Below are 21,537 nucleotides of genomic sequence, written 5' to 3' on the forward strand. Positions count from 1 at the left end.
CCTCTAAAAGTCTTATGTGTACTCACCGCTTTCTGTATCTCTCTAATCTGAATCTGCCCCATTGTTATCTACCATCTACACATCCATCCACCTAAATTATTTCTTCATATCTGTTCTTATCCTCTTCTAAGCAATACTTTCAGGAAACTCATATTTTAAATATCTAAATTAGGTCGTGCTATCAAGTTTGAAGTTTTTGTCCTCTGTGCAATGGGATTAAGATTATGATTATTAACCTGAACTATATACAGCCTTCCATGATTGGGACAGGACATGCCTGCCTAGTCCTAAATTGTTTCCTATCCCTCTTATTCCCATACTCCTGTCAAACTGGATTTGTTTTGGTTCTTCAACTGTATCATGCTGAGCTGAGACCAAGACCACTTCAAATAAGAGAGAAGATGTCTTTGCGCAGATGGCCACATGGACAGGTAGGGACCCAATACCAGCACCAGACAATTCCTCCTGCCCCAAAGTTTTTAACATGCTACAGGCATCTGGCACTTAGGAAAATATCCTAAAAATAGCTGAGATTTATTTTCTGATCCCTAGTAAAATGATGATTTTAAATGGACAATATGTCATTGAGAACTCGAGTATTCCAAACTCTAGAAATAAAGGTTGAGCATAAAGGTTGTTTCAGTAGCATACATAGCATTTCTGCTTTTTTATACCAGAATTTCTGAGGTCAGCAGTGTGAATAGATAGAACACTTAGGGTAAACTATATTTTCAAGAAAAATCTTTGCCTTAAAATTTTTAAGGATTCAGAAATAGACATTTTTTAAAGTTTTAAATAGTCGCATTTTAAATCGAGGCAAATAATATAACAAATGGTATGATTAAAAGAGGTTTTTTTTGTCAGAGAGTGGTCCCTCACACCTATAACCCCAGCACTTTGGGCGGCAGAAGCAGAGAAATGTCTTAAGACTGGAATTTTGAGATCAGCCTGAGCAACATAGCAAGACCCTATTCCTGCAAAAAATTTGAAAAATCAGCCGACTGAGGTGACACATGCCTATAGTTCTAGGTACTTGGGAGACTACAGCAGGAAGATCACTTGAGCTCAGAGCCTATCTATAAAAACATAATAATAAACTGATATAAAGAAATGTTTTAACTCTTTTCCTACATATATACGTTAATCATGTACAATACACATTCCCATACAATTGTATAATATAAATATTAAAGGATATGATGTAGAAATATGTATGTTCTAAGAGACAAAAGTATCACTGTGGTAGCTATAAAGTATGCTGATCTGGCGAATGGGTTTTATTTCTCACTTTCTGAATCTATAATTAAATATAGATTTTGAAAATTTATTCAAACCTATGCTATCTTTTGACCTTGAAATTTTGCGGACCATAAGAATTAAACATAGCTTGGTTAATAGCAAGTAGCTTTATCTTTCACAAATAGTAAAATCAAAGCCTCTGTCCTAAAATCTCAGGAAATTACTGAAAGGCAATATTTAACTTCTTCTAAATAGAGCAGTTTTAATTGCTTTCAACCATTTTCCCCTAACATATGATTCCATGGTTCTTATGGCGTATTACTTAAATCCCCTGCAAGGTCATACCTACCTGGACGCTTACTTGAGATTGGTTATTGTCTTCTGAAGAGCTGATTATTTACCAAGAGAATGAAAAAGATATTATACGGAAGCCTATTGCTTCAGGTGGTTAAGAGATAAATTAACTGCCCAGACAAGAAGAGTAAATAGAAAGAATTGAGCATCTCTTTGTTTCCAACCTAATCTTATAACCTCTATGTAGATAGTCTCATCTGAATACAGACTGAAGTTAAACTTGTTAAAGCCTCCGAAATTCAAGGCTTATATGCTACTTTAATTCTCTAGTTTATTTCTAGATATAATAAACAATTTGAGAGATCAATATCACGTTGTTAATTTGAAAACGAAAAATCTGAAAGAACTTAATGGGGCAACATAGGCAGTAAAGGGATAACACTGTGAAAATGAAAATATTGTTGGGGTAACAGATTTAAAATATTTACAGGCATTCTCTACCCAGTTTACCAGATTTTTATTTTTTCAATCCTATGATACTGGACTTCTGCATCATGTTGAAGATTTATAGACCAAGCTTCTCCATAATAATGCCAGGAAATACAAGAATCAAATATTGGCATAGCCCATTGACAGTTCCAGTAACCAGGTATACAAATCTCATTTACTTTTTTTTTTTTTTTAAGAATGGCCTTTCACAATGGGAGAACACAATGATGCGGTTTGAATAAGGTACCCAATCACTGCCATTCTAGTTCGCATAATGTGTCTTTGCAAAGGATCCTAATAATATACCACTGACACTCTACCAGGAAGGCTGTTTTGTCCAAAACTCATATGCTCAGCTAGACCATAAAAAACATGATTGCAGGTATAGCATATGCTTGACAAGTCGTGGAACAAAGCTGGGCCCTGCTTCCTCCAGGAAGCTCCAGCTGGGTGATGATACGGCCTATTTCCAAGGACAATGCTTCCCTTTAGGCCACCAGAGAGTCAGAAGAGTTTGGGTCCCGCATGGTTCATCGGATCCATGTGGCCGTCAAGCAGAGGCACAATATGAGCAGAAGTTGAGAGCGGGTCCAGGCTCTCATTCCCCCACCCCCACCCCCACCACCAACCACCCCCCCCACCCCCGCTTGTTCCTTGTTGTCTTTTATGTCTTCCATTTCCACAGCTCAGTTAGCACATCGCTGGTCACTTGACTTCTACTATGCTTTGAGGGCTAAATACTCAGCTTCCACAATTACTAGACATTCACCCCGTGCCTCTTTTGACCATGTGTGATTTAAACCTATTTCCTTCCCTTCCTTCTTAAAAGAGGCTTAATGGAACACTGACTTTTTTCTATCACAAAAATTCTTACGGTTTTTGTCAAAAGAGATTTGAAATACAACATGAAATGATATACTCACATCTCTCACCACCACCTCCAAATAACTGAATTACATAAATAAAACATTACAGAAAAAGTGCTTTGCTACAATTTATGGGAGGTAAATTTAACAAGAGCTGGCTCATTGTAGGAAAATTCAACTTATCTTCTCCTGATCCTTTTATTTCATACAGGGAGAGAAATTTATGTCAGTTTAAAAAAAATCTATTACTGCTTCTCATAACTGCATCCATTATTTTTCTCCATGATCCATCAGGTTAAAACAAGAATCATAGATTGCTTTGACAGAACCTTGAACATAAATGTCCCCAAGAATCAAACACAGTAAGTTAAACGGGTTTCATGTGGTATTAAAACAGGAAAGAATAACCTTTTTTTATGTTTCGAAATCAGATCTTACTTTAAAAAATTATTATTATTATTTAGTACAAAGAGACAAATTATATAGCAGTTGAATGTGCACAATGAAATGGAAAATTTTCCATTCATTCCTGTATATGCCCAAGCAGAACTGAACGTGAAGAAACGAACTTGAAAAAACTATCTTCTTTGAATTTTTACTAACTGGTTACTTATAATTTGCCCCTTGCTTGCTTTAGACTCTGTGACTTTAAATAAAGATAATTGAAGCTGTACTATACATAATCAATTGATAAAAAAGATTAGTGTTGATCTCAGCTTACAAATATGTCCTGCTAATAAAGGAATTAAGTGGTTTTCTTTTTTTTTTTTTCTTCCCTTTTCCCCTGCTGGGCTACCCCCTCCCCAATCAAGTAGTTTTATAATCTTTAGTCCTATGTGACCCCTTTTCGTCCAAGGACTTCAGAAAAGTTTGAGTATATATGGACACACCTACCTGCCATATTTACATATATATATGTGTATATGTGAATAAATACATATATACATATGTGTGTATACATGCATGATATATGTGTGTTTGTGTGTGTATACAAATTTAAACTGCACACTATTTTAAATTGTACACAAACTTTATGGCCACCTTGTGCGTGTGTAAATACATATTATTTTATATATATATATATATATTTAGAGAAAGGAAGAAGGGGTGAGATGATAATGACAGATGGATGGAAGGGTGGACGAATAGACAGATGGACAGACTGGTACACAGGTTGATAAAATCTAACAGTCATCTCAAGGGATTTTCTTCTCAATGGACACCTTCGTGGCATCTCATAGTCTCTAATCTTATTCAGAAATGCTGATCTCCCATCCTGTCTCTGGGGAAGGTGCCCCATTGCCAGATTCAGTCTCAGGACTTATTTTAAGCCAATAAGCATGAAGCATTCACCTTATGTCAATTATTGGTCCAGGGCTGGCATGTGACCCAAGTTTGCCTGAACAAGAAAATGAACATCGTTTTTATCCAAGCTGGAGAGAAAAGTTTCCTGTTTTCTCCTGCAAGATGAGGCGAGGGAACAAGAAGCCCCAGTTTTGCCAGTGACAGCCATCTATTATCCTGAAAACACGGACCATGAGGAGGGCAGAGGCAGAAGTTGGAAAAGACATAGGACTTCACGGACATCCCTGAACCACAGAACCGCGGGTGGTATCGCGCCTAGAGGCTCCTACCATCCACTTAAAAGAGTTAACAGATTCATTTATGCATCACTGAATCCACTTTGATTTGGGTTTCTGTAACTATTTAGATGGGTTCTTCTCTCTTAAAGACAGATAAGAGAATATATTCAGAACATCTACTTTCTCGTGGCTTGTTTCATTCATATTGCTTTATAGCAAAGATCTTTGAATATATATTTGACTTTGAAATCTACTTGGAGAAGTCCCCCTTGTCATCCAATGAGGCTGAGAATCTGATATGCCCATTGCTTGAAAAGACAGTAATATTGTTACAAAGTTTAATCCAAATTTAAGATGAGTAAAAAACCTTTTCCCTTATATAGTTTCATAACCAAGTGCAGACATTACTTCTAGCCTCTGCTTCTGAAATAGAGTTTAATCGTTTTGTAGTTCATTTAAAACTCTGACCTATACGCCTGCTTCTTATTTTTCTATTTTGATAGACCTATTTCTCAGACTTTGTGGGCTATTAGATGTTTTTCGTGTATTTCCATAGGTAATAACTCATCAGCTTTGCAACCTGATTCTCAACATTAAGCGATTAAAACTAATGTAGATGATTCTCAGATGACACATACTGAGGTATAGAAAAATTCCATCATTTCCTTCTACAAAATGAGAAAGATTTTAATTCGTTCTCTCAACAGCTGTTCCATTTTTTTATGCATGGGGGAAAAAAACATGTGCAATTACTCCAAGTACAATCAAGTCATTTAACATGGCTTTACCATCATTGTAGTTACAGGATATTTTAAAAAAGAAAAAAAAAATCTCAAAGCACAGGTCCTGCTGTGCACCAAAGCAATCAAATCCCTTCATAATAACAGCCTGATGGGATTCAGCAATCCAAGGAATAATGAGTAACCACTGTAATCAGTAAACAGGAAAATGCTACAACAGTCACTGAGTAAAAATTGACTATCATCTGTTGATTATCTTGATCGACATTTCAAACAATAAATAGAAATGCGAGCGTTTCTTTAAAAGAAAAATAACTTTGTTTAGTGTGCTTAATTTTACCAGGAAGTGAGAAAATAACAGATCATCTTAGATGGTCTACAGTGTTGCACAGTCAATAAAATGCACATATATTATTTTGTGTGATACCTGCCTAAATTTACCCTATCACTTTCATATGTCAAGATAAACTGATTTTGCAGTTGGTTGATCACATTGCATTTCTGGACTGATCATTCAGTATTTTTGTTCCTTCGTTATTTAATATTCTTCTTCAGTGTTCATCTTACAAAGTTATCTGCATCTGAATATGAAGAGTCTGTTTCAAAATAATCCTCAAGTTTCCAGTGCAGTGTCTCAAATGTTGGGCGTTCCTTGGGCTCCGCGTTCCAGCACTCCAGCATGATGCTGTAGAACTGCTGTGGACAGTTAGATGGTTGTGGCAGTCTGTAGTTTTGACTCAACATTTGGATTACCTGAGCACCTGTCATACCTGAAAAATACAGAATGAAGCCAACAACAACCACAGTAAAAGTTAAAGATCAGCATCTGAAACTCAAAGACATTTACACTCTAGGTTACAAAGCAAATCAATTTCTTTAGCTAAGCCATGAGGTCCACTGTCCCCTCCCCAGTTTGCAGAGATAAAACTAAATCCTGAAGCAAGTAACTGTCTTTAAGACTTCAGTTCAATAGCAAAGGAGAGGGAAGCAGTAAAAGCACCTCATTAATGCAAATTATTGTCATTAAATTTTATCTATCAAGCTCCCACAGGTATGTGGTGTGGTCAGCCTCATAACTCTGCCCTCTAAGTCTGGGCAAAGCAGTTAAAGTCACACCTAAGTAAGTGACCTGCAGCAGAAAGGCCCACTTTAGAATTAATTACTCACCACTATAAGGCATTTTGCCATAGGTAATGATTTCATAAAGAAGGATTCCAAATGACCACACATCAGACTTAATGCTGAATTTATTGGAACGAATGGCTTCAGGCGCAGTCCACTTCACCGGCAGCTTTATTTCGTGTTTAGATTCATAGATGTCTTCATTACCTACCTGTTAATGCATTAAGGAATCAAGCCAAGTTAAAGTGATTTTTTTTTTTTTTGGCTACCCTCATTCATCTATAACCTGCTTCACATTAAAATTTAAGAAGAAAAGATACAAAATGAGCTTAGTTCAATTGATAATTATAGTAGCAAATTCTGAATCTGACATACAAGACTGAAAAATCTATGGGATGTCATTAACAAAATACAGGGTGTTCATAAAATTCACGTGCAATAGACAGCTATTTTAAATTGCACAGGAACTTTATGGACACCCTGTATCATTTGAAAACCTAAAATGTGCTTAGAATAGCACTGGAAGGAGCATTCTGCCATACCTGGGAGAATTCAAACAGGACAATTCAGACTTCAGATCTGGTCTTGAGCAAATAAAAAATAAATAAATGGAAGCAGAGCCTGTCTGATTTTTGATTTACTGCTGGTATTGAAGAGCCATTGACTTTTACAATCACCCTGTAACTACTTGCTGATACCTGAAAAGTAAGATCTGTGTAATTTACATTAATTTTTCAACTCACTGGGATTCTAATTAGTTTACAAAAAGAGAAAACAATGAATTCTTGGACATCAAAAGGGAATCATTATTTGTTGTGCTTCATGACCCACATCCATATTTTTAGGGTACAATGTGGGAAATTTAAAATTAACTCCAGAGAAAAACATCTAATACTGTATCTCCTAGTTTCAGTGCCTTTTGGACTAAGGTCACAAAGTGGGAGGAAAAATAAAAAGCCAATGATTGCTGAAGAATTCTGGCGGCATGCAGACCAGTCTGGCGGGAAGTGGGCAGTGGTAGGTAGGGTAACATGGTGCGAGGTGTACTGCTTTTTGTAAAGGAAACAGAAACAAAGAGAGACTACCTATGCTGAGAAACAAATCATTAATTCAACTACAAACTTAAATACATACTTTTCTATTGGGGTGGTCATTATTTTCTGTGTTTTCTTTTCCTCTTGGAGAAGAAACAAGCTTGGATGGGTGTTTTCTCTGTAAGGGTTCAGGCCACTGAGGTGGTCTGGGGACCACAGAACTTAGAAAAACATTGTCTTAAAGCATTCGTTCCCAACCTTTTTGGCAAAAGGGACCAGTTTCATGGAAGACAATTTTTCCACAGACCGGGGTTGGGATGGTTTCGGGACAATTTACCTTCAATCATCAGCATTAGATTCTCATAAAGAACGCACAATCTGGATCCCTCCCATGCACAGTGTCTAGCAGCAGTCCTGCTCCTAAGAAAGTCTAATGCTGCTGCTGGTAGGATAGGAGGTGGAGCTCGAGAGCTGATGAGAGTGACAGGGAGCAGCTGTAAATACAGATGAAGCTTCCCTCACTTGCCCACCACTCACCTCCTGCTGTGTGCCCCGTTCCTAACAAGCCACAAACTGCTACTGGTCTGTGACCTGTGGGCTGGGACCACAGTTTTAAAGAATACCAGTAAATCTACTGGTCTACTAGTTTGTTAAAATTTTGACCTATTACAAAAATGAATTAAAACAGAGCCAAACCCACCTTAAAAACTCTTGCAAGTCCAAAATCCGCTATTTTGTAGATATTATGTTCACCAACGAGGACATTTCTGGCAGCCAGATCTCTGTGGATATAGTTCTGAGACTCCAGATAGGCCATTCCAGAGGCAACCTGTGCTGCTATGTCTACTTGTTGAACCAGGTGGATTTTGGACCCAGCATCATCTACACAATAAGAGAAAATAAGATATTTACTTTGGGGAATATTCAAACTACTACAGTGAATTCTGAGAACGTTGATGAATGAGCTGTCAGTGAAATTAAGTTCAATAGCACTGATCTAATGAGTGAAAAATGTAATCAATACAATTTCATTTGCCCTAAAGGGTTAATTAATAAGACAACAATTTAGAGTTCAAGCACATTCTAAGGCTACAGCCCTCTCTTCCCTGAATAAGCATTACACAGAGAAAGGAACAAAGGCATCACATGACCCAAATATGTTATCTATAAGAGTCTGCTTATTGCCATTTTTCAATATCACATGTTACTAAGTCATCTCTTCATGGAAATTGCTTACTTGCTACTGAATTTCTTTCAAACATGACATAGTCTGTTTTAATCATTTAGCCTGTAAAGTACTAATCTGCATTTAGTCCTGAGCCAATTAAAAGTTCTCACTCTTCCATCGTATTGTTTTTAAAACTAGCTCACAGCAGTTACAAAATTTGTATATTACATTTGTACTACCAAGATTCATACTTTTTTAAAATTTCCCTTTCTTAATCTGTTATTCTCAGAATAGGTTGCTCATCTCTCCATGAATGGATATACCTTTAATAAGTGGAGTTTCTCCTATGGCTCATTCTCTATACCTAAGTACAGGAAATTTATGTACTAGCTTCAATTTGATGATTAGTAGAGGGAGTCAGTGCCATTTTGTGGTTACTTTTTGAAGTCATTCCTGGGAAGTGTCTAGCTGTCATATTGTTGGTAGATTTCTTCAGACTTCTGGAGAATTAAAAAAGTCTCCCATAAATCCAAGCTATTATTATCCCTGCCTGAATCAGCCAAATGCTATCATGTAAAGCCCATCAGATTCACAGTCAAGAGTCTTAGACTCAAGCCCTAACCTAAGGGGTAGCTATAATGCAGGGGTCAGGAAGACCACTATTTGAAGCCAGAGTGCCAGACTCTAGATTGAGCTATGTTTTCATATTTGTTTGTGACCTTGGACAAGCAGCTTAACACTCTCATGCCTCAGTCTCCTCATCTGTAGAGTGAAAACAATAACTACTTATTCTATTAGTTGCTAAAATGAGTTAAAACATGTAAAGCACTCAAAACCTGGCACCCAGGAAGAACCCATCCATCTTAGCTATTATGATCATTGCACCTCCCTAATTGAAATGAAACCCTATAGGGCTTGATAAGCTAGAGATGAACATAGACAAATGCCTGAAATAAGGCAAGCATATGGTCTTGGAGCTCAGGGATAGTCACAGATAGAGATACAGATTTAACAGTCCTAGTTTATGAGTGGAAGTTAAAACATTGAACATGGGTAAGATCACTAAGATGCAACAGAATCATGAGAAACACCAATATTCAGTGTCGGCAGAAGAAGATAAACTTGCAAGAAAACTGAGAAGAATCAGGCAGAAGAATAAAATGGGAAAAAAAAGTAAAGAATGTTGTAACAGGTCAAACAAAGTTTTTGAAAAAGAGAAAGTCACCATCATAGACAAATACCACAAATAAGTCTGGTAAGGAAAGGACTAAATGATACTTGTTAAGGCTAATAATTAGGGATTCACTAGTGATCTTGGGGATAGGAAGAGAAGTTTCACTGGTGATAACAGTGTAAGGAGTTGGGGGCTCAGTGGGAGTTGAAGACATGGAGACAGCCAGAGGAGCTAGCAAATCTCAAAACCCTAACTAAGAAAGGCAGACAAGAAGGATGTGATAGAGTTAAATGCAAAGTCAAAGGAAAGCAATTATAAAATTCAAGATAGGGGATGTGATGGATGAAGTACTCAGGGGGGTTCTGGGTGCTAGCTGTGTTCTAATTTTTGATCTAGGCGATGGCTTCCCAGTCATGTACTTGTTCACTTTATAATCACATGTTAAACTGTATGGTATGATTTATGTGCTTTCAACATGCATGCTAGCTTTTCAATAAAAAATAAAAAAGAGTAAAAGAAATTTTTAAATGGGGAAGACTTAAGCATTTCGTATATCTGTGTGTATATACATGTGTGTACGTATACATTCATTTTTTTAAGGCAAGCAGTATATTTCAATAAAATGTGAGGCTAAACTAACTAACTGCTCTTCAATCTTTTTGTCCTTTCTTTTCTATCTTTTCTCCATGGCCACACATGGAAAACTAATTTTTCCTCTTTGCAGTTAAGTTGGGCCATGTCACTAGTTCTGGGAGATACAGAAATTATGTACATCATTTTCAGGCCTGGCCTGAAAATCTCCCACGTATTTGTAGCTAAAGGGGTGAATTTCAAAATGGTAGAGCCACATGCGTCTAAATTGTTGTGCCACTCACTAAAGAAAGCGACCTAAAAGAGGAATCTGATTCACATCGAAAATGTCTATGTTTCTGTGTTAGTTCACAGAGAGTTTTGAATCATATGTTATAGGAGCTAACATTAATTATTAGGTCTAAAACAAGATATATACATGAAAATAAAATACAACCCAATGTGCAGCACAATGGCAAAACATTGCTGCTATCATGGCCAAAAGAGCTGTGCCTTTTGATATCAAATTCACTCCATAGGAAAATAAATGCATGAAATTAAGACAAGCTGGTGGCCATTAACTATTTTGTAGTCAGCCCCTAACATGCCTCCCAGCAATCTGCACCTCCAGGTATTCATGTCTGTGCTAAAGTCCTTTTTTGTTGAGTGTGTTATGGACCTAGTGATTCACACTGAACAAATAGAATATGGCAAAAGTGATCTGGGATCAAGTTATAAAAGACTCTACTGTCATCTTACTGACACCGTCCTATTGCTCTCTTGCTTGCTCACTCTAATGGGGCAAGGTGCTGTGTTGCAAGCTGCCCTATGGGAAGTTCATGTAGGAGGTAACACAGGGCATCCTGCAGCCAATGCCTGCAAGGAAGTGACTTCCTCAAATCAACAGCCCCACAGGAAACACTCATATGAGTGAATTTGGAAGTGGATCCATCTCCACTAGATCCTTCAGATAACTGGGGCACCCGTTGACACCCTGATTGAAGCCTTAGCAAGTCTTGTTTTAGACTGAAAAATTAATGCCAGCTTCGATAACATACATGGTATGCTGAACTGGAAGACCCAGTTAGGCTGCACCTGGATTCCTGATCACAGAAACTGTGAAACCATAAATGTCTGTTGCTTCAAGCTACTAAGATTTGGGGTAACGTGCTGTGTAACAACAGACAACTAATTCAGATGGATGTTAGGAAGATAACATCAGTGCCATGTATGATTAAAAGCATGAACTATGAAGCCAGACTTCCATTTTGGATATGTTATTAACCTTTCCATAGCTTGGTTTTTTTTCAACTGTGAAACAGGGATAATAATACTAACCTCATAAGGTGGTTAGAAAAATAAACTAAGTTAATATTTGTAAAAGATAAAGGCCCGTCACATAGTAAGTGCTATACAGAGATTTTTAAAGAATAAAAAATAAACACATATGCTTCTGCCCCACCTCTTTGTCACACAATTAATTTCTAATAAATCAACTAATTTAATACTCAGAACAACTCTATCGAGTATTGTTATTATTGTCCTTCATTTCATAGGTGTTGCTGCTACTCAGAGGAACAGATTGTAAATTGTAGAGAGGAGATTCAAATACGGTTATGTCTGAGGTTTAATCTCATAATCTCAAGAACTATCCTATACTATCTTCCCAAAATTTAGCTTACACAGAGTTCCTGGGTACTCTAAAAGAAAGGGGATAATGAAGAGACTCCCACTCATATGGCAAATAGGTATATAGTAAAATGCAGTTAAAAGATATCTTAATAAAAATATCCCTGTCTGCTTCAGTCTACTTAAGTGAAGTGTTCATGAGAATGATGATCAACATTTTAGGACTAGATTTATAAAAATAGAAATGGTTTGCTTCTCTTTAAAGAGTAAATAAATGTCTAAAATGTATTAGATGCCTTATAAGCATTTACTGGGGGATGGGGAATAAAGCCAAACTAGACTAAAGAAAAGAAAATACAGATATTCATCCTCCTTAAATTTCAGCAAGAAATATGGGTCATCAATTACCCCCCAATCCTAAAGCTTTTCAACAGGCTTCTCCTATTTTGGAGAAATTTATTATTAAAAATGCAGCCAGGTTTAGGGACTACAGAAATTGTTATACAGAAAAATATGTATGTGATTTCATCTATTGAATACGACATCTAATCCTATTACAGTGGATATAAAGAGGTTTGCAGACAGGCACAATGCCTGAGGAAATTGAGTAATACACATTTCCAGTCCTGAAGGGTACAGTACCCTAAGAGCTGCCTAAATAAAATTCAGAGCACACTTCTACTACAAACTACAATCACCGTATTTCAAAAACTGATAGAAAGGTGGTGTGCTACCACTGACGGGGTACAATGTAAGGGCGTACGGCATCCTTCCTGGGTGTGGGACACAACTACAACAGGGACCTCACCTACCACATGCAAACATAGTAACCTAATCATTTGTACCCTCATATTAATCTGAAATTAAAAAATAATAATAAAACTGATATAACAGTTCATTAATCTGTGACAATTTACAACTGCAGCATAAATATGGAAGTACCCTCAATTATCTTCCATTACTCAATAAAGTTTCTGCTTAATAATATTTATCATTGTTGACTGCTAAAGAGTCGTAGATTCATTGACCACCTCTCATTGGGAAGGGAGTTTCTTTAGTGAGCATATTTTTATTACTCTTCCTGTCTGCTAAGTAACTTCACAAATGAAAATGAAGGCTTTAATAAATTTGACCTTGATATCCTAACCCCAGAAGACACAGGGTTTATACTTAGCCATGATAAAACAATGTTAACAAACCACAGAAATCCCCAATGTCCAAGAAGTTTGCCCGGTACTATTTGGATCTTTTCAAGCTGATACAAATGGTCTCAAAACAATCTTGACTCCAATCCAGTCTTATTAGAATGAGGATGGTCCCAACTTAATCTATTTATTCAGTCATTCAACAGGTAATTAGTCCATATCATCTATGTGCCAGACATTGTCCCAGTACTAAAACAAAGAAAAATCTCTGTAGTCATAAAATTGTATTTAGAAAATGCTAAAAATAAGCTAAATAAATAGTAGTAGGAAATAGTACTACTACTAAAATAACAATAGTATGAGATTATTAACAGCTAAGTAGAGAAAACAGGAAGCAGGGAAAAGGAATATTCAAAGTCAGTCGAAAGAGATTAAAATTTAGAATTTAGACAGTGACCAGTGAAGGAGTCATCAAGATAGAAATATGTGAGCAAAGCTTTTCAGAAATTGAGAAGTAAGCATGTGGATAGATGTCAGGAAAAAAAAATGTCAGGCAGAGGAACCAGCAAGTACAAAAAAGCTTGAGGCAAAAGCATTCCTAGAGGGTAAGAGGAATTGCAAGGCGGGCGAGAGTAGCTGACCCACAGTGAGCAAGGGGATGTGGTAGGGAATGAGCTCAAAGAGGGAATAGAGAGGCAGGTCACATAGCACACAGTGAGTTACACAGAAATCAGAACCAGTGAGAGTCATGGCAGGGTTTTAGCTGAGGATGGATTTGCATTTTAACTGGATCTCTCTAGCTGTTGTGTTGAGAAGAAACTGAAAGAGATAAGAACCAAAAGAGGGAGACCTATCAGAAGCTAATGCAGAATCCAGAAAAGAGGCACTAATGGCCTGGATCAGAGGAGGAGCATAGAGAAGAGGTAAAATCGAATGTATTCTGAAACAAGCCAATGGGATTTTGCTGGCTGGTTAAAGATGGGATATGAGAAGGAGGAGAGCTGTCTCCAAGGTATCAGGCCAGAATGCTGACATGGTCAAGAAAGAAAGGACACAAGAATAACAGATTACTAGGGGGATACAAGATCAGTTTGAGGCATGTCATTTTGAGATTTCTGATAAGATATTTGTAGTAGAAATTAACACTGTTCACAAACATTTAAATTTTTTAAGCACTTTAGAGAGGATTCTACTTCCCTACTCTTTGACTTGATTGGACCAAATGGAAAGGGAATAGATGTAACCTCTGTCATTTCTGGTCAAAAACCTTAAGAACCAGGGTAAGATTAGTCTCATCCCCTTCTCCTGCCAGGGTGATCAAAAGAGCTGACCTGCCAGCCAATCTATTTTGCACATGTAACATGAGCAAGATGCTTGTTCTGTATTGATGGGCATTTGGACTGTTTCCATGTCTTTGCAATTGTGAATTGTGTGGCTATAAACGTTTGAGTTCAGGTGTCTTTTTTATAAAATGCCTTTTCTTTTCTTTGGGTATATACCCAGCAATGAGATTGTTAGATCAAAATAGTAGGTCTACTTTAAGTTCTTTGAGTAGGTCTCCTATAAGTTCTCCATACAATTTTCTATAGAGGTTGTACTAGTTTGCAGTCCCACCAACAGTGTATAAGAGTTCTTACTTTCCACATTCATGCCAGCATCTCTTGTTTGGGGACTTTTTAATATGAGCCACTTTCATTGGAGTTAGGTGATATCTCATCATGGTTTTGATTTACATTTCCCTTATGATTAGAGACATTGAAAAAAAAATTTCATGAGTTTGCTGGCCATTACTCTATCTTCATTTGAAAAGTTTCTGTTCATGTCTTTTGCTCACTTTTTAATGGGATTGTCTGGTTGTTTCTTCATGATTTGCTTAAGCTCTTTGTAGACTCTACTTGTCTGTCCTTTTCAGATATGTAGCATGTGTAGGAGACTGAGCACCAGGCTTGTAGAAGTGGTCACCAGTTCCGGGAGTGCTGGGAGCAGGACAATCTCCTAGCTAACACGGAGATGTTTTATAGCCTGGAGACAAGCCCTCAAGCAACTGCATATGTTAATGAGATAAGATCTGTTGCTTGTTAGCAAGCAGGTGTCGAAACTTGGACCAATGGGGTGGGAGTTGAGCCCATGGGGAAAGAGCACATAGTGATCATTAAGCACGCAGCTCCTGTACATGGGCCCCTCACAACTGTTGTATACTGTTTCAATAAAAGGCCATGACAGAAGTTATTCAAGGCTTCTCTGCACCTATGAGAAGTCCACCTCTTGCAAGCATGTACTTCTAATCCGTGAACCTGCTATTTTATTCACGTGGTGATGGGGTGCCACAGTGGGCACCTACAAGCATGCCCATGTTTTCTCCCATTCTGTGGGTTATCAGTCAACACTTGAGTGCATATATGAAATTAAATCTCAATAAAAACCAAGCTATAGGGGGATGGGTAAATTCACACCTACTGGGTACAGTGCACACTATCTGGGTCAAAGGGCACACTGATAATCTTGACTCAATTTGTGCAAAAAACAAAGTATGCAAACAAAACACATGTACCCCCAAATATTCCAAAATTTTTTAAATAAAATACACGTTCTGTTAAGCCTTCTGGGATCTGGAGACTCTTTGCTACTGCAGTAGACCTACATTATTTAGACAGAGACTACCCTCCACCTCTCGAGTGGAAAAATTAAGAAGGCATTTGGATATATGGTTCTGAAGTAAGGGCAGGGTAAAATCGGGGGAACTGCGAAGACAGAAGCAATTTAACAATGAGACTGGATGAAATTAAAAAGAGAACCAGTGATGCTGCAAACTTGTCCTGGAGAATTCCAAGGTATTGAGAGATCTGGAAGATGAAGGAAATTACACAGACGAAAAGAAACAGCAAGAAAGGAAGGAGGAAATGCTATTAAGTGAAGTGTTCTAGAAGAAAGAAGTGGTTCCAGGAGGAGACAGTGTCCAGTAAGTTACAGGCCGCTGATAGGTCTGGGGATGAGGAATTGACTGTTAGATTTAATAATGTGTGTATTATAAGTGGCCATCTTTATAAAGCTGTTTTGTTAGCTATGACCCAAGGTCAAGCTTGCACTTTGTCCTGTGAATAAAGCAGAAGGGCTCATCAGCCAAAGTCTTTCTGCAGAGGGTAACATTCTGCCGCTGTTAAATCTGATAGCTTTAAGCAAGGGAGCTGGGTGTATTTTTGTCTTTAGCAGCATTTAATAGCCTTATCACATTCTTTGTTCTTCTTATCTTGTTCTGTAATTTAATATCACCACCTTCACAAGTCACCCTAAAATCAGAGAATATTCTTATCTTTCTGAAATCTTTGTTCCATCATTCTTACCTCCCTGTACCTCTGTACATCCTATGAAGCCCATCCTGACATTTCAGGAAATTATAGGAGAAAGTCTATTTTTCAAGCATCAATTATTCTCTCAGTACTTGATCTCAACTTCTTTGAACATCTCATGTTAATGCTTATTATACCGCATTGTTGTTTGTTAAATTATTCATGTGTAATAAACATCAAAATTTCACGATGCCCTTCAGTCTTCTCTGACTACAGGAAGCAAATGTAGAAATAAAGCAATAACGCATTCTGCTTTTCAGCCTGAAAATTCTAACATTGCCTAGCAGTGGAAATATTTTTAATACCAACAAGTACAATGTTGTCAAATGTTGGCAAAGGAGGAAAACACAGGATATGTCTCTCCTCTTTTCCCAGAAGTAAGCCATGTCCCCAAATTCTATACCATCGAAAAATATTTATCCATGACTGATAATGTTCAATTAGTGGAGGAAATAAGGCACCGTGCAAAACATCCATTCTTTAATTTCCCATGTTACATTTAAGTACTCTAATATGTCTATTGTGAACAGTTTGCTCATCCACTACATAAATATTTTCCTTTCTTTGAGTACCCAGTATTCCTCCTATTAAATAGTAGTTGAGTCATTCGTTGTTAACTTAAGACATTCATTCTCACAGATACACACATAGTAAATATCCTTTGGGTTACAGAAGGCTTGCTAAATTGATGTTTATAGGACTAGCTAAACTAAATTCCTCTTTCTTTCCCCTTTTATTATCTTTAGCTTACTTTGGAGATACTCTTGCAGACTTCCATGTCTCATCAACTCTGTAATAATATAAATTGGATCTTCTAAAGTGCAAACAGCATAAAGCTGGATAAGCTTGGGATGTCTTAGGCTCTTCATTATCTGTGCCTCCCTCAGGAAGTCATTTGGATCCATTGAACCTGAAACAAGAAGAGGGGAAAATCGCTTTATGTGATTGAGGCATTCCTATCCTCACAGCAGTCTAGTGGGAATCACCAAGATTGCCTCCTGCCTCTCAGTGGCACCAGAGCAGCAGTATCACAAATCTTCAGAGTTATCAAAGAAGAGAAATCAGTTCAGCTGGGGCGGCCTAATAACTGCATGTGTTGGTATATCCAGCGTGTGCAGTTTATGTGTTACGACCTGTAGGTGAGGAAAGGTTGATCCGGGTCTCCATGAAAAATGAAAGGAAGAGGAGAAACTGACAGCCTAATTGATAAAACAAAGCAGAAATCTTAACACAGAGAGAAGACATTCTATTAACATGAACACTGGAGGAACCTGAATGTTTAATTGCTGCAGCCCAAGGATTTTGTTCTGGGATGCAGAGAAGACTGATAGCTGCCCTGTCCTTGGTGCCCACTGTGGGAAGAGCTGGAAATAAAAATGCTACAACAATGACAGCCTGCCATATTTTTTTGTCCTTCATTCTACAGGAACATAGGGTACAGGCCAATTAGAAAACATTCAAGGCCATCCCCAAAAGTTAGTGGGAGGGTTTTTTCCCACCAGTTTTATATGTTTAATTTGGGAAATGTAACATTTTCATTTGCATTATCTGTTTCCACAGTCAGAGCCTTAATAGCTTGACCAAATGATAAATGAGACAGTCCTGGGGTCTAGTTTGATGTCTCATCCACAGTTAAATTATATTTGCATTGTTCAATTCTGACTTACCAGGCAAGGTGTCAAGTTGTCACCTCCTAAAAGAGGGAAGAATATCTGGACTGTATATTTCATCAGTAATTTTAAAATCTTTCATTTCTTTTAAGATGAGATATCTCAGAGGCATTACTGAGAGGAACACATTATTGAAGGAACACTTCTCCACATCTTAGTAATCACTACAGAGACTGAAAATACCATTTCCAGTGATGCCCAAGGAGCAAACTACGTTCATCACCCTCTCCATGTCGAATACTTTACAACTGACATTTGAACACAGGTATGATTCACTAAGCTTTGACATTCTAAGGTAACACTGTGACTTGTTTATTAATGTAAAGTTAAGAAGGGTTACGTGCGCCCTGCAGAGCATTTCACAGAAAGCATTTAGGCATGTTAAACTGTGAGAGTCTAGAAGTTCAGAACCCAGGCCAAAGTCTGGATTCCGCGCAAATCCCAGATTTGTTTCTAGGTTCCTGTGTGACCTTGAGCAAGTTATTAAGCCTCTCTGAACTTCAGTTCCTTCATCTGTAAAGTGGGGTAATAATTTTACTGACATCATAAGCTCATTATCAGGATAACAGCAACGCCTGGCACATAGGTATTCAATGACCGCTGACCACTCTTTGCATTATCATTTATATGCACACTCTTGGGAAAACCAAACAGACCAATTGTCAAGTGTTTTTTCATAGGCAAAGGAGAGGAAGGAACAAGGAGAAAATGGTCTATGCTCCATCATGTGTGTCTGAGCTCCCTCAGTTCCATCTTCACCACTGGTTTACTCCACACGATCAAATAAGATTAATATTTGGAATCACAGTGGCAAAATGGAGCTGAGAACAAAGGAGTCACCTAAACCATAATAAAGATCTTTGTTCTTATTAGATTAACCTACAGTAAAGATTAACTACAGTAAATTACTGCTAGTAAACTACTGCTAGATTAACCTACAGTAAAATACCCATATAGTAGGGACACCCCACCACCACCAAAAAAAGAAAAAAAAAAATCTGATTCATGAAGCTTTTTGTGATACCAACAATTATGATCATTATTCAGACAATTTATAAACACAATATATTTCTATGTTAAAGCTTTGTGTGGCTATCAGGTTTAGGGAATACAGGACAATTAAATCATTCCCCAATCAGACTATCCACAAGAGCCAAAATCATGAAATGTCAGGAGCCTCTGTAGGTGAAGGCTGCTCATGGCTATGCTGGTTACAGCTGACTAGCTGAATAGTAAAGGAAACCCACTCTCAACCCAGCTAGTAGCGCAATATTAAATATTAACTTTTGCCTGCCAAAGCTATTATGGGAGTTGATTTCAAGCTCATCTTTATTGCGTGGTAGTCTGCTAAGCAATAAATAGCTGCTAAGATTGATTAATGGCCCCAGTAAAGTGAAGACATTTAACCAATCATCAAAGCTGTTTGCAGCTATTACACTGTAAATCAATAATACTTATTCCTGTTGGAGAGAAAACTATCATGGCTTTTTTTTAAATATAAGAAATCTGATTTTTTTTATGTTGTTATTGATCTCCTTTGACCTCCCCAAAGGCCTCCTTTAGAGAGTAGTGTTAGAAAGGACAGCTAACTGCCTCTTTTTGGAAAAAGAATGATTAGATTGGATGATAAAGTTTAATCTCACTTATCAATAAGATTAGGATTTAAAAGAATATACACACGATGATAGTGAAAACCTCAGGTGCTGGAATAGAACTTCCACCCCTGGAGTACTCCCATGGGATCTGGCCACTTAAAAGTGCCTCCCTGTTGTTTCATCTGGCAGATATTAAAATATTCACTCCAGCACTAGTGAACTTGCACTTCAGTGGACACACTTGCCAGCAACCCCACTGAAGCTAACATTATTAGGAACTCATTGCATGTTCAGGCATGGTGGCTCGCGTCTGTAAACCTAGCACTCTGGGAGGCCAAGGTGGATGGACTCCCTGAGGAGTTCAAGACCAACCTAGGCAAGAGCAAGACCCCATTGCTACTAAAAATAGAAAAATCAGTCAGATGTGATGATGCATGCTTATAGTCTCAGCTACTTGAGAGGCTGAGAGTGAGCTGTGATACCACGGCACTCTAGCCTGGAGGAACAGAGTGAGACTCTGCCTCAAAAAGAAAAAAAAAAGAAGTTGTACAAATACTTTACATACATTAACTCAATTCGTGCTCCTAAATCCCTATAAAGTGGGAACTATTATAATTCTTTCTTCCATATGAGGAGATTTAGAAAGGTTAATAAATTGTCCAAAGCCACAGAGTGCAGAGCCAAGTTTGAACTCAAGTTTATCTTATACAAAACTTGAAGCTCTTACTATTAGACCAGAGGGTTCCAACATTTTCTGTTCATGGCACCCTTAGTGTCTCAGTCACGTTTTTCACGATGCCTCTGAGTCAAAATGAATACCCGAGAGTTCTTGTGATTGCTTGGTTGGATCCAAACAACTTAAGAAGTATTTGTCCTATCCATTTAATAGCTATCTGAAAAAGTAAATTGCAAGGAAAAAAATTTATTTCATTCTTAATCCTACTTACTTACTAAAGTGATATATGCACAACTTTAGTCTTAGAATCAGATTGAACAGTGCTACCCTCATTTCCTGATCCACATTGATTTTTGCCTGAGTCTTGCATTTTGATTACATGAACCATCAAAAACCCGGCTTCAGAAAGATACAATGTCAGCAAAAGGAATGCAATACAATATAAAGTTGAAACCACACGCCACCTCAAGGTAACAATTAGTGGGTTATTCAAAACTTTTAAATATCCACAGCACCCCTACGAATTCACTGTGGTGCCTTATGCATCTCGGCACCCAGTTTGGGAACCAAGGTGTTACACTGTACTGCTAGCCCGCAAAACCCACGTGCTCAAAGCCGGCCACTGAGGAGCTTCCCAAACCTTTAGGAATTCTGGCCTAGGTAAATAATGGAGGTCCCCAGAAAACTCTAATCTAGCCTATGGTTATTACTCTTTCCTATGTTATTAGAAGCAGATATGAAGCTACCACAGTAATGCTCCACTTTGATAAACCGTCCCTTCCAGGTCATGTGGTGCAGAGTGACAGATGTGGGCTCAATTCCTAGATACCTGTCGTTTACTGACTCTGCTATAATGATAACTCTCCACTTACTATAAACCAGGCTCTATGCAAAACATTGCCACTAATACCTTCATCTTCATTATAACCTGGTTAGCCTTCCTATGAGTCCTATTTTACAAATGATAAAACTGAAGCAGAGAGTTGTTCAACATTTGTTCAAGATCATACGATTGGTAAATCTTTGAAGGTTACTTAAGCTCTCTCTTATTCCATCTTTAAAATGGAAGGCCAAAGCCTGGCTGAATACAAATCGTACTGTACTCTTACTTGCCACTGTAGAGGAAAAGGAGATGGAAGGAAAAATAGTTCCTACATTTTCAAATACGAGGTCTTTCAGATGGACCATTTTGCCTT

At 37.7% G+C, this 21,537-nt stretch overlaps 1 protein-coding gene across 1 annotated transcript in view; it reads right to left on the reverse strand.

Annotated features, from left to right (window-relative positions):
* Positions 1–5,240: 5,240 nt before the first annotated feature.
* Positions 5,241–21,537, reverse strand: part of FRK (fyn related Src family tyrosine kinase) — a 100,931-nt gene continuing 84,634 nt past the window's right edge. Inside the window, exons 5-8 of the mRNA XM_003781604.3 lie at positions 17,152–17,310; positions 8,068–8,249; positions 6,379–6,544; positions 5,241–5,981 (exon numbers count right to left, since the gene is read on the reverse strand). Coding sequence (XP_003781652.1) covers positions 5,770–5,981; positions 6,379–6,544; positions 8,068–8,249; positions 17,152–17,310 — 719 coding nt within the window. The 3' untranslated portion in view covers positions 5,241–5,769. The remainder of the gene's footprint in view (positions 5,982–6,378; positions 6,545–8,067; positions 8,250–17,151; positions 17,311–21,537) is intronic.

The sequence above is a fragment of the Otolemur garnettii genome, unplaced genomic scaffold (genome assembly GCF_000181295.1).
Source record: "Otolemur garnettii isolate 467f Iridium unplaced genomic scaffold, OtoGar3 scaffold00002, whole genome shotgun sequence".
Taxonomy (NCBI): Eukaryota; Metazoa; Chordata; class Mammalia; order Primates; family Galagidae; genus Otolemur; species Otolemur garnettii.